The following is a 14130-nucleotide window of genomic DNA, read 5'->3' on the forward strand; positions in this document are numbered from 1 at the left end:
GCCTTGGTTTCCTCAGTTGTAAAATGGTGATAATAGCACTTACTTCTCACAGTGCCCGGCACATAGTAGGTACTTAATAAAATGTTCCCTTCTCTCTCCACACCACTCCCCCACACACTTGAAATGTGGTGCTAGGAATCTGGAATGAGCACCCACTGTCATTTGTTCCTGTGTAATACGTGGAGGATCTCTGTAGTCTGCCATTGGCCAGACTCTTGTATTCCTAGATCTCAACGTGCCTGTTTTATTCAGAGCACTGTCCAAGGTATGAGAGGTACAAAATTTACATAAGACAAAGTCCCTGCCTTCATGGGGCTCACAGTCTAGCAGAGGGATAAAACATATATCGGAGTAATAATTATACACCATAATATTTGATAAGTATGTTAACAAAGGGCAAAACAAAAATGTTACGTGTAGTCCAAAGGCAAGGGGAGAGTCGTTATCTTCAGGGAAACCAGAGGAGTCTTTGTAGAGAAGGTGGCATTTGAGTCAGGCATTAAAGAATGAGTAAGCTTTCACCAGGAGAAGGGCAGGCAGGGTGGTATTCCAGGTATAAACAACAGTGTGAGCAAAGGCACGGAGAAGGGATAGTGAAAAGTATGCTTGGAGGCCGTTTGGCTATAGCCTAGAATATATGGAAGGGAATAATATGAAAAAGGCTGGAAAGGTGGGATAGCAGCCAGATGAGGAAGATCTCAAATGTTAGATGAAAAAATTAAGACTTGACTTTATAGTCAATAGGGAGCCATTTAATATTTTTGTTACTTTGTTTATATTTGTTTCTCTGATTTATTAGAGGAGAGTTTAATCGTATTTATGCAAAAGAAAGATTAGGTAATGAGAAAATGTGTAGATTGGAGGAGAAGGAGAGGTGGTAAGAAGCTATGTCAATAAATCAGAGCATTGATAATAAAGACATAAGTTAGGATAAGGGCAGTGGGAACAGTCAGCAAAGCAAAAATTGTCAAGTGAATGTGCATTTCTTTAGGGTTTACTAAGTGCCCAGAGCTTTTCTAAGCGCTGTGGATACAAAGAAAGGCAAAAAATGGTCCTTGTTCTCAGGGTCTAACAAGGGAGCCAACATGCAATGCTAAACATTGTGGTGTTAGAGTCAGTGGGACTTCCTAATTAATTGACTCTTCCTTCTCTGTTCCCTCTGGTAATCAAAGATAACACCAGGATTTCAGACAGGAAAGGCTGAGAAAATGGTCACACCCCTTCCAGAAGTGAGAGGTCAGAAGGAGGAGCAGCAGATTTAGGAGAAAAGAGAAGCAGTTCCTTCTGGGATGTGTTGAGTTGGAGGTGCCCCTGGGGACTTACTGGTGAAGGAGTCCTATCCCGTCTGGAGCTCAGACAAGGTCAGACTCAGGAGTCATCTGCTTAGAAACACGGGGAAAGGAAGGGAACGAGCATTTATTATGGCCCCACTATGTGCCCGACACTGTGCCGAGAACTTTATGAATATTATCTCATTTGATAAATAAGCACTGAAGCAAATCACGCTTCCGAGGGAGAGACGAGAAAAGGTCCGGGGCAGAACCTTGAGGGAGACTGTGACCGTAAGGGCTCAGGAAGAGATGAAGTCAGAGAAGTAGTAGTCAGTGATAGGAGAACCAGGGGAATGTGGGCATTGGATTCAATGAGTGCCAGGTTCTTGTTGGTCTCTGAAAAAGCAGCTTCACCACAGGGTTGGATTAAGAAAAGAGGATAGGGCAGTGAGAATGTGGAGGCTGTGTCTGTAGGCAGGTGTTTCAAGAAATTTGGCAAGGAAGGGGTCAAGAAAGATGTCAGAACAAACAGAGGAGTGAGGCTTTTGTTAGGATTAGATTTTAGTCAGACAGGACCAATCTAGGAGAGAAGGAGGGATTAGAGGTGTTAGGGAAAGAAAGGTTGATGATTGGAGCAAAGTCTGAGAGGGCTTTGGGATTGAGGGATTAACTTCTCTGAGGAGGAGGAATGCCTCTTTTTCCCTGACTGGAGGGAAAGAGAGTCTGGGGTTTTGAGGAGTAAAGAGTGCTATCATCACAGCTAATTTTAGCCATGTCCTCAGCTAGGTGGCACAGTGGAGAGAGTGCTGGGCCTGGAGTCAGTTCAAATGCGGCCTCAGACACTAGCTGTGTGACCCTGGACAAGTCACTTACCCCTGTTTGCCTCTTTTTCCTCATCTGTAAAATGAGTTGGGGAAGGAAATAGCAAACCAAGTACCTTCGTCAAGAAAACCCCAAACGGGATCATGAAAAATTAGACATAACTAAAATGGCTGAACGACAGTTGTTTTCTTAGTAAAATAATAGGGTGTCATCTGCCGTAAACATGGGTGACGGGTGCTTTAGGAGGCCTGAGGAGAAAGGACGTGGCAGGAAACAGCTGTGGTGGGTAATTTCTTTCCTCTGACCAGCCCCCTTATGTTCTTTCGTGATCTCAGAAGATTAACGATAGGTGCTTAGTCGGTCAACAGGCGGGCTAGTGTATGCAGCAAAACTCTTCTGTTTGTCAAAGTAGTCTAGAGAGAGCTATGTCCCTCCCCAAACTTGTAGGACCAACCCCCCTCCTTAAGCTCTTGGTCTTATCCAAAGGCAAGAACTCCTACAATTTCCTGTGGTCATTTATTAGCAGACTCTGAGAGCTCTTTGAATGGAAAGAGGGTCATCCCTTCTGCCGTCTGTCTTCTGAGCCTAGGAACAGACTAGGCTTTGCTTGCGAGGGGCGTAGATCCCATTTCACTGAACTCCAAGGGGAACAATCCAAATTCTTTGGCTCTCCTGGAATTTTGTTGTATCAAATAATAAGCTATTGTGATCAGCTTGAGACTTTCACTGTAAATGTTTTTGTTGTCCTGGGATATAAGCTGTGATCATCCCTCCTCGGAAGGAACAAGGCCCGTTCCTTCAGATTTTCTTTCATCACGGATCCTGTTTTTCTCGTGCTTGGATCCTTTCTTTGGTTCTTCCCTGGCCTCTGGCCTAGTTCTCTGTTACATTCTTGAATTGTGAGCCCAGAACCAGACGCAGCACTTGGTGTCAGTGTCTGGTGGGGCTCCTCTAGTGGACTTGGAGAAAGCCAACATTTGCCAGCAAGTCCTCAGACCAACAAGCATCTTCTTCCTGCCCTCCTCTTATCCTTCAGCTGCCTTTCTTATTCTTGTGAGTCTCCTACTTTTTTTCTTTCTTACTATAGCCTGGAGCATAGGTTGATGCTGCTCCTCTGATCCCCTTTCCTTGTTTTGGCATTTTCTGTCTGGATTGCTCTTCCCATACTGCAGATTTTATCCCAGCAAAAAAAAATAATCCTCACTTGGACTTTATACTGCTCTGATTCTGCCCTTTTCTTGGGATGTTTCACTTCTGTCCTTTGCTTCATTACTTTTGTGAGAAATTTCCTGGCTGGATTCTAATCCAGTACCCCCTACCTATCCTCCAGCCTGAATCCAGTCATCAAATTCTTGAGGCGTCACTCAGTTTGTCCATTTCTTGGAAGAAAAAAAAAACAAGGGGAAGGGAGCTATAGACAGACTTATTTGGGGTGTCATGGAGATGGAGATTTAAATTTTGAGATGAAGCCTCAGTGCATTCGGAAGTCTCATTGGGAGGTGGGACATTGGGTCATTACTCATGTTAGTGCCTGCATGTGCAGCACTTTTATTCATGGGCACCGGAGACGTTTCTGCCTTGTTACTGAGATGCCCGGGAGCTGATCACAAAGGCCTCTGCCATCCTCAGCAAAGAGGAGAGAAGCCCCAGAGCAATGGCGCAGGGGTGTGCCTGAAAGCAGCTTTTGTACAGTGAGCCCTCCTGAGGCTCAGGGGAGAATTTGGTGCTGGGGTGAGACTTGGGAGTTGGCATCACACACTCCACAAGTTCCTGTAGTTCTCTGTTCTCACAAAGGCTTTTTGAAAGGATGGAAGTTCATCTTGGAGCTTCCTCCCCAGGGAGGTAGCTGGTCCTGCCTGTCCTTCAGTGCTCTGAGAGTTCCATGGATGTGAAGTACCAGGGCCTTCTGTTTGAGATCTGAGCTGCCCAATGGATTCTTTACTTGGATATTTAGAAAGAAGCCAAGTTTTCTATCCTTGACTGAAAGTGTCACTGGTGTTACTCGGGACAGTGACATACAAAAGTTTTAAAGATCTTGGTCTCTTTAGCAGAAAGGGATGTATTTGCTGATTTAGTAATTTTTTTTTTCAGTTGTAACCCAGTTATTTCTGCAGGCAAGGCAATGGGCTGGCAGACTGTGTGTGTGTGTGTGTGTGTGTGTGTGTGTGTGTGTGTGTGTACGTACCAGCAATTCTGGACAGGAGCACTGGAGTGACAGAGTCAAGGGGTAGAAGCTGATGGGTTTCTGGTGACCTCTGCTAGAAGTGGCTAAATGTTGTCACTCTGTAATCCTGATACCAGACTTTTGAGCCCAGGAAGAGTCATGGCCTTCTCCAGAGGCCTCTTGGAGGCTGTACAGAATACTTAGCTAGCTCAGAGTATAAGCATCCCTTCCTACTGGTTTGTTAGGCTGTGGGTGACTGTGGCTGATTCAGCCAGTACCAGGCCTCGCGAGACAGTCAGTCTGGGGCTGCCTTTGCCTGTTGCATTTGGTTACCATGGCAGCAGGAAAATGGGGGAGAAACTGAGACACCTGGGATGCAGATGCAGAAACTTGAGCCGTTTAGTTTTCCTACCTAGAGGAGGCGGTGGCATTAATGAAATGAGCAGGTAGGTAGAGGACTGTGGCGCTGCCCAGTTGGCCCAGAACCCGGGTGGGTTGTTGTTTTGGTTTTCGGCGCTGTTGCGTTCAGAGAAGAAGCTTGGTTTGGGGGCATGGTCCTACTGGAGGCAGCCGTCTTAATAGATCACTAGGGAAACACGTCAACCACTTCATGGCTGCTAAATCCTCACTCTTGGGTTGGGTGAAAAAGCTCATGGTTTTGTCTGGTTTTGTGTGGAGGGGCATCCTGTAAGTGGAATCCTGCTTTCCCCTTGTCTCATTAGCTTACATTTGGTCTGTCCCACTCCTCCCAAACTGAAAAAGTGCTATGGTCTCTGTTGGAGGATGCTCCATAGGTTGGGGATTCTTAACCTGGGCTCATGAACTTGGTTTTTAAAAACCATCTTTATAACTGTATTTCAGTACTAATTGGTTTTCTGTGTATTTTATTGTATACCTTTATAAACATGATCCTGAGAAGGGATCCATAAGCTTCACCAATCTTCTAGAAGGCTTTGTAGAAATAAAAAGGTTAAGAACTTCTGACTTAGATGCACCCCAGAAAATGGATGCACAGGTGGTGGTAGTGATTGGGGCGGGGTGGTCATGAAAGAGAACTGAGCTTCCCAAGTAGGGGAGCCAGACCCGACAGAGGCATGTGTGGCTGGCTGCCTACCAGATGTTGTTTGGCCAAGTGAGCCAATGCTGTTTGGGCTGGCTTTCTTCCCACAGGGATGAGGTGTGTGTGCAGGGGTTTGGGGAGGCAGAGACAGTGTAGACACACAGAAGAAACTGAAAGGGTGGAGAAGAAGGCACGGTGAAAGTGAGAATTGAGTAATAAGTGTGGGGGGCCCGTGGTGAATGGGCCCCAGTAGCAGACAGTTTCCCCCAGGGTGTTGGGAGTATAAAGGAGGCGTTGGCAGTCTGTCTGGCGTCTGGGCCTGGGACATTTACCTCCTCCTTTTCCCTACTGCTTTTTCTATCTTCCTTTTTCTTTTTCCTCAAACCCTTTAAAACAGTGGGTGTGAACATGCTTGAACTGCCTTAAAGAATTCAGTGTCATTTGTCTGTGGGCTTTCTGCCCCCTCCTCCCTCCTCCAGTGTCTCAATTATTTCAAATGAGCTGTGTGTGATTCCTATAACACAAAGCACAAAGGTGTGAGCCTCTTTTTCAAGCAATTGGTGAGCTACAGGTGTTGTTTAATGACACTTGGCTTAAGTGGTCCCCATGCTGCCTGGTTTCCTCCTCCTTCCCCATCCCAGGCCAGAATGAGACGGTTCCGTGCTAGGGACCCCATGGGGACTTCACCGAGCCCCAGCCAGTGGCTGCCTCATGGAAAGGGTTTATGGAACTGTTTATAGAAAATATTTGCTGTTTATTGAAGTTAATTGTATGACAGCTTGAGTTCTCTGGAGAGAGGGTACCATGGAAATAAAACAAACCGTGAGTTTAATTTAAATTCTAGAGTCTCCAAGTACAATTTGGTTGGTAGTGTTATCTAATGGTAAGACAGCATACGTGTGTGTGTGTGTGTGTGTGTGTGTGTGTGTTTACAGAAATTGGGCAACCTGCTGGTCTCAGTGGAATGAAAATTCCAGTCCCCCCATACGTACACTAATCTGTGCTTGCTGTGTGTGGCCTACAAGGGGCATATGTTCCCCAGAGGATGATGCTGGACCAAGGCATCTTAACCTTTTTGGGATCCCATCCTCCTTTTGCCAATCTGATGAATTCTTGTCATGTTTTTAAAATGCATAAAATAAAATACATAGTATTAGAAAATGAATTAATGATACTGAAAGATTTACCAAAATATTAAAGGGAAAAAAATTCAAGTTGACCTTGTGCGATGGTGCGCACCTGTCCTCCCAATCGACTGAGGAGGCTGAGGCTGGTGGATTGTTTGCATTTAGGACTTCTGAGCTATAGTGGCCTCTGAAGACTGGGCTATCTGGTCTAAGTTCAACCCCAATATGGTGAGCCCTGGGAGCTGCCTAAGGAATTGTGAACTGGCCTATGTTCCCATGCCGATCAGTAGTGGGATTGGGCCTGTGAGTGGTCACTACACACTTCTAGCCTGCATGAGAGAGCAAGATCTAATCTTCTAACAAGAGGAAGAGCAAGTGCATGGGACCCTAGGTTAAAAGCCCCTGTGCCAGACAGAGATTCAGTTCAGTTCCTGGCACAGTGCTAGGCACTCAAGATCCTGAGATAGATTTGACACAAACCTTTCTCTCCAGGAACTTTTGTGCTGATTGGTGGGAAGAGATGTAGACTCCAATACATGTCCTGTCTCTGTCCCTCGCCCCCAGGAGACCAGCAGCCCTTTCGGACACAGGCTGTTTTGTTTCTCAGCTCCACCTTGTCATCCTGTCTTTCTCTGTGCTGAGAACAACACCTCCCACATTGTCGAGTCTGGAAATGACCTTAGACATTTTCTGGCTCAACCCCCTCGTTTTTTAGAGATGAGCAAATTGAGTCCCAGAAAAGTTAAATAACTTACCGTAGGTCCCCTAGATAGTTAAGTGGTAGAGCTAATTCAAACCTGGGTCTTGGGCTCCGAACCCAGCTCTCTTTCCACACTTTGATGCTTACTAAGTATTTGAACAAGAAAGGAAGGACACCTCTGCTTCTTCTGCAAAATAAAGGGTTGAGACTCAGCCTCTAAAGGCTCTTTCAGTTCTAAATCTGTGCTCCTGAGCTGGACAGACAGACAGACATGGGCACAGATCACTAGGACATGTTCAGTGCAGAGGAGAGATGGAAGTGAAGTATTCCAAGGAACTGGAACGGGAGGGAAAGGAGAGGATCTCAGAGAAGGCTTCATGGGGGAAGTCAGACCTGGGACTTGACCAGATGGAGGAGATGTACATTCCAGGTCTGGGAGGACCACGTGAGCAAGGCGTCGAGATGGCATTGGGTTTTTCCCTAGGACTTGCTGCTTGAGACATTTTTATGGAGTTGGGGGCAGTGTGGTGGTTCATAATTAAAAAAAAATACTAAGTATTTACTATGTGATGGTTACAAAGCACGATGTATATTTTATCTCATGTGACCATTACCCCTGGGGGAGAAACAGTTAACCAAAGACCCTGTGATTAAAGAACCAACTCCTTTTATTTTATTAACATTAATTTTGTTAATTATTGATTAAATTATACTGTCCCTTTGACGTGGGTGACCTTGGACAGGTCACGTCATTTTTCTGAATCTCAGTTTCCTCATCTGTACAAGGAGAGGTTGTACCAGATGACCTCTTGGGCAGCAGTGTGCTAGGAAATGCTTTAACAACTGATTCTCTTGGGGGGAAATGCATGCATGACACACTTTAGAAAGTAATCTGGGTGCAATGAGGTGGCGCAGTGGATAGAGCACTGGACCTGGAGTCAGGAGGACCTAAGTTCAAATCTGGCCTCAGACACTTGACACATATTAGCTGTGTGACCCTGGGCAAGTCACTTAACCCCCACTGCCTTGCCAGAAAAAATAAAAAGTATTCTGCATCATTAATATTTCATAAGTCTAGATGATCAACACGACAATAAATCAAGCCTCAATTTATAGTTTTTGCCCATTTCTTTTTTAAAATTTATTTATTTATTTTTAGTTTACAATGTATTCTGTTCCACAAGCTTTTGAATTATAAATTTTTTCTCCCTCCCTCCCCTCCCCCCTCCCCAAGACAGCATGCAATCTGATATAGGCTCTACATGTACATTCACATTAAACATATTTTCACATTAGTCATGTTGCAAAGAAGAATTATAACCAATGGAATGAACCATGAGAAAGAAGAAGCAAAACAAAACAAAAGAGAGAGCAGATAGTACCTTCGATTGGCTTTCATGCTAATTTCTAAGGTGTAAATACTCACCCTGACAATTTAACAGTCAACTGTCTCTTCCCTTCCCTCCCTTCCCCTCACCTTCTCTCCCCTCCCCTCCTCTCCCCTCCTCCTCCTCCTCTCCTCTCCCCCTCCAGTTTGAACTGGCTCAAGCCCACCCTTGTTGAGGCCCCTTCTACCTCTAGGTCTATGATCCTACTCTTTCTTCTTCCCAGAGTCTTGCATCTGCCCTTCCTAGTTACCTACTGAGAGGTAAGAATTAGGAGGGAGTCACCCATTTTATAGATGGGAAAATAAAGGACAAAGTCACCTGTATCTGGTCAAGTGAGAGATCACTGACCAAGCCAAAGTCAGAATCTAGGCTTAAAGGCTTAGAATCCCTTTTCTCGCTAGCTTCTGTAGACAAATACATTCTAATATCCTTCTCCCCTCCCCTCTTTTTAGTGGGAAGACCATCAAGTTCATTTTCTAGCTCACTCTTTATCCTCAGCCCACGACCCACCAGCCAAATAATCAACATTCCTATAACCCAAGACAAGGAGAAAGAGTTCTTTGTTTCCATCATCCCACTGTGGTTTAGGAATCTCATAGCACGGAAACCCAGCAAATGGGCTTTTAAGTTAATTGACTTCATTTAAGATGCTGAGATGCGCTCCTGGTGGCCCTTCTTGCCGGCTTGTCTTTTTCCTCCCTCGTGGGGATCTCAGTGACTCATGTGCTCTAAGCCATCTATGGATGCTTATAAACTCTGCAGTTTTTCCACAGATGTTAATATCGGCTCGGGGGATTTCCTCTCTTTTGGGACTGGGAAGTTTCTCTGTAAAACCTGGGGGGAGGGGGGTGAACGGCTTCCACCGCCAAAAAAAGCTGAGGGTGAATTGGTCTGGATTCCCGAGTCCAGGAAGTGTAAGTTACAGAGCGAGCCTACAAGATGTGACAGCAAAGTAGATTGATTGATCATTAATAATAATGGCATCTGGTATTTATACAGCACTTTCAGGTGTGCAGAGAACTTTACACATATCTCGTTTTGTCCGCACAACAACCCTGGGAGATGGACAGTGAGCTCCTTGAGAACAGGGACTATCTTTGTCCTTTCTTGGTATCTCTAGAACTCAGCACAGTGTCTGGCATGTGATAAATGTTCATTGACTAGGTATCCCCATTTTACTGGTGAGAAAACTGAGGCAAACAGAGGTTAAGTGACTTGCCCAGGGTCACACAGCTAGTAAGTGTCTGAGGCTGGATTTGAATTTGGGTATCCATGACTCTAGGCTCAGCACTCTTATTTCCTGGGCCACTAAGCCTGTTAGAATAGATATCCAGTGGGGTGCTGGCCCCTTCCAAGAAGTCACTTTGGGAAGCCATACTCTCATTTCAGTGAGAGGTTGCATGATATAGAGGATGGACTGCTGGGCTTGGTATTAGGAAAGCCTAGTTTTAAATTCTGCTCCAGGCACTTAGGGTGAGTTGCTTAACTTTTCTGAACCTCATTTTTATCTCCTGCACAATTAAGACATTGGACTACATGATCTCTAAGGTCCCACCTAGACTTAAATCCTTGCCCTGTGCTGTTTGCTAGTGGGAGGTATAAAATAAGGAGAAGCTATGGGAACTCTCTGCCATTGGGAGATCCCTGGTCCAAGAGGCAGGTGGATCATGTCTTCTCCTGGGCAGCCCTCATTTGGATGAAGTAGATTGCCTTGGGATGATAGATCCCCTCTCAGACCCTTCAGCTCATGTGTCTGAAAGGGCTTTCTCAGGTTCCATTTCATTTCAGCACTTTCAGAAGCTCTTAGAGAGAATTTTCACATGAGACTCAGGCTTTTGCATGAGAATAATTGGTTATGGCAAGTTTTAAACCCTGGGCTGAAACCGAGACTCTTTGGGATGGGACCCTGGAGGACAAGGAGTTGGGAGTTAATCCACAGCTGGATCTCAGTGGTTAGAGCGACCGGCTGTTGTTGCTGGGCTTCAGGGGCAGTGATTGTCAGGCAATGGAAGGAAGAGGATGGGGTGGGGGGGAGTGATGGTCCTTTGGAATGGCTTCCCAGCTTCCCCTTCTCTCCCTTTTCAGTCTATGGAATGCCTGGGGCTCTCATCTCTTACACACCAGGGTAGGAGGGGGCAAGTTCTCACTTCAAGTGTATCTGGTTCTCACCTCCGATGTCATAGGGATGGATGGGCGGATGAATGTATGGAGGCTCGGGATCTGCCATCGATCCAGATAAAGGTATGGAAGTTTCTAGAAAATGCAAGAAGAGGAGGTGTGAGGCAGGAGGAAGTAGGATCAGGTCTAGAGGAGAAAATCATTTCACTTCAAATGAACCCTCTGGGTCTCTGGCTACAAAAACCAGAGAGGTGTTTTTGGATGGCATTGGGGGCAGAGCTGATGTCATAGGGTCATAGACTGAAAGCTGGAAGATACCTTAGAGCCCATGTATTCCAACCACTCTGTTTCACAGATGAGGAAAAGAGAGATTAAGTGATTTACCCACCAGGTTACTCAGCTTGTGAATGACAGAGGCATCGTTTCAGTGTCCTAGGGGGAGAGCTGGACGGGTTTATTCCAACCCTTCTTTTGACAGATTGAGAAATTGAGGTTGTGATTTGTCGAAGGTTACATAGTTAGTAAATGACAGAAGTGGGATTTGAACCCAGTCTGATGCCATCACGAGCTTCCCCTATATTCTGTCACTTCTTGCTAAAAGTTATTGGAGGACATGGGGTGGTGAGGGCCTCTTGTTCCCTAGCCTGGATCTCGGCATGGATTGGCTTAATAAGATTCAGTGATATCTACCCCACCCCACTCTCTCTCTGTGTCTCAATTCCTGCTGCAGGAATATAACCTCCGTTCAGTTGATGAAAGATTTTCCATTCTTCACAGATCACACTTATCAACTCACATTCCCAGAATCTAGTATAGGGAAAGGAGATGGGTCTCTGTGGACACTAGAAAGACTGAGTAACGGAGAGACTGGAGAATAAATATTCGTCCTCTCTCCCAACTTTGGGGCTCTTATGGGATGGAGGGACCACTGAGGAAGCCCACAGAAAGGGTTTTTGAAGCAGCCCTGCCTAGAGGCAAGGGGACAGACTCAGCACCCTCCCATATGCCTTCCCGCCTCCTGAATTTGTGCTGGCTTCCCCGCTGAACACTGCCTGTCCCCAAATAGAGTGTTTTGGGCTCAGTGACATTTTCTCAGTGGAGAGAAGTAACCAAAAGCCTGGCTAGGAAGGAGAAAATGGGTGGAGAATCTGGGAAGCTTGCGCCTGAGCTGATAAGAAGGCAGTGACGTTTTTTGGGGGGGTTGGTTTTTTTTTTTTTTGGTTTGGGTTTTTCCTTCCCCTCCTAGTGGAAAATAAGCCTCCTACTACCCGGTGCCAGCAGTAATTGGCCCCCTGGCCACTGCAGAAGTCTCCTACCTCCCTGTGCCACTGTTCAGAGAATAGGGTGAACCGACTGCTTCTGTGAAGAGCTGGGGGATGTCCCGGATCTGTCCTTAGGGGCTGTAGAGCTCTTGTCCTAATTCCAGGACTTGTTTTGAGAGTCAGCAGATCCCCCAGCTGGAGCCTGGGGCGCTTCTCTTGGGCTCCTCTTGGACAGTTTTCCCAGATTATGACTGGGCCTAAGTGGCTCTCTTCTCTGTGAACCTGCAAGGCCATGGAGGGGTGTGGTAGCTTCCCCCTCTGACTCCAAGATCAGGTTTCCACCTGCCCTGAAGTGGAGAGCCTCATTTTGGCACTGAACATCCCTTTGCCTGCCCGCTGGGCAAGTGGTAAACAAGAATCCAGTATCTATTGGAGCTTGAGCTCTGCCGCTTAGAGGGAGGATTCCTCTCCAGGAGACAGGAGGATTGGTGAGTTGGGCGGGCGACTTGGGCTAACTTCTTTGTTTTTTCATGAACGAGTACTGAAGTTTCATTGGAGGCGTTTTGCTGGCTGTATTTGCAGCTGCCACATTAGGGACTGGGGATGGGGCATTTCAGAGGCAAGTGACAGAGGACCTCACCAGTGTCTTGTGATGATTTCGTGAAGGGGTCGTAGGGGGCTGGGTGGGCTTCCTTGAGTGAAGCTGTCTGATAGGAAGCAGTAGAATCATTTTCTTTTTCATCCTGGTCTGGAGGTATGTTCAGTTAGCGTTCCCCACATTCTTTTCCAGGTGCCGTAGGAAGGGTTAAGCATCTTTGCAGGCTCTATTTTGGGGAGAACCAAGTGTTCTCAGAATAGAATTCTTTGTTATGTGGTCTATTTTGGGATGTGGGCCCCGTGGGCGTTTATGTAAGCATTTCTGTATCTATGTGTATTCAGTGGGGCAGGGAGCAAGGAATCATCTCTAGTTACTAATTATAAATAGTTTTTTTCTGGGATCCTGGGCAGATGGAGGTGTGTGTGTGTATGTGTAAGGGGTGGATTACTGAGCGCCAGGCGCTGACTCCAGAGCGGAGAGCTGGATGTGTGGTTGTGCGCCCGTGAGCAAATACTGCATGTGGAGGGCAGGAGGAGAGGTGCTTGGGTCCGTTGAGTGTTGGATTGGGATGGAGAAGGTGGCTGTCAGGACCGAATGATCCTGCCCCTCTCTGTCATTCCTGTCCAATGCAGAGAGTCCTGTCCTACCTCTTTACCTTTAGAATTGTGAGACCCTGGACAAGCCACTGAACTTCTTTGAGCCTCAGTTGCTTCGTCTATAAAATGAGAGTGGAGTGCCTGGTCTCTGAAGTCCTTGACAGCTCCTGGGCTATGGTCTGAAGAGCCCACGTGTATTCACTGTTCACACCAATTCTGGTGATTGTTGATGGACAGATAGAGTGCTGGGCGTTAGAAACGGAGGGAAGAAAGCTACACACAGTCAGTCCAGAGAGACCATAGGATCATAGCTCTAGAGCTTGAAGGGACCTTAGTGGTCATCTAGTCCAAATCCCTCTTCTTACCGATGGGGAAACTGAGGCCCAGGTAGTTTAAAGGGTTTACCCAAAGTCATGACAAAGTTAGGATGCCTCTGACTCCCAATCCAATGCTGCTGTGCTGGAGCCTGTACCACCCCTCCTGCGGACTCTGACCCTTTCTCAGGCGGAAGCCTCAGTCTCTGGTCTTATGTTTAACTGTGTTCCTTCTCCCTTCTGTCTTTAGGCCAAATCCGCATATGTCAAAGCAAGAGTTTATGAACCAGCGACCCTCCAGCATGGTCAGTGAGACATCCACAGTCGGAACCACATCCACTCTGGATATGAAATCAGGACCAAGGGTGAGTCCCAGGTGGCTCAACTGTCCCTTCCCTTCTCTGTAACCTGGACCATGGCCTGTCCAGGCAAAAGCCAGCGTCTAGGTGGGGAATTTGGAAAGATCCTCCTGTTTGCACAGTACATCATGCTATTCAGAGAGCTCTCCCACCCATCATCCCATTTCATTTACTTATTTAATTTTTGTGGTATTGATTGCATTTATTTATTTGTTCATTTACTTATTTTGAGGCTGAGTCTCCTTGTCTCCCCAGGCTGGAAGTACAGTGGCCGTTCATGGGCTCAGCCCCACTGCTATCTGGCTCTGAAGTTTGAGCCTTCTCTGTTTCCCACCTAGGCCGGTTTGAACC

General features: G+C 46.5%; 1 protein-coding gene across 4 annotated transcripts in view; it reads left to right on the top strand.

Annotated features, from left to right (window-relative positions):
- Positions 1 to 14130, top strand: part of PLEKHA7 (pleckstrin homology domain containing A7) — a 245303-nt gene that overhangs the window by 156612 nt on the left and 74561 nt on the right. For all 4 annotated transcript variants that reach the window (XM_036763072.1, XM_036763071.1, XM_036763070.1 and 1 more), the window contains one exon: positions 13671 to 13785. In XM_036763072.1, coding sequence (XP_036618967.1) covers positions 13671 to 13785 — 115 coding nt within the window. The remainder of the gene's footprint in view (positions 1 to 13670; positions 13786 to 14130) is intronic.

The sequence above is a fragment of the Trichosurus vulpecula genome, chromosome 6 (assembly GCF_011100635.1).
Source record: "Trichosurus vulpecula isolate mTriVul1 chromosome 6, mTriVul1.pri, whole genome shotgun sequence".
NCBI lineage: Eukaryota > Metazoa > Chordata > Mammalia > Diprotodontia > Phalangeridae > Trichosurus > Trichosurus vulpecula.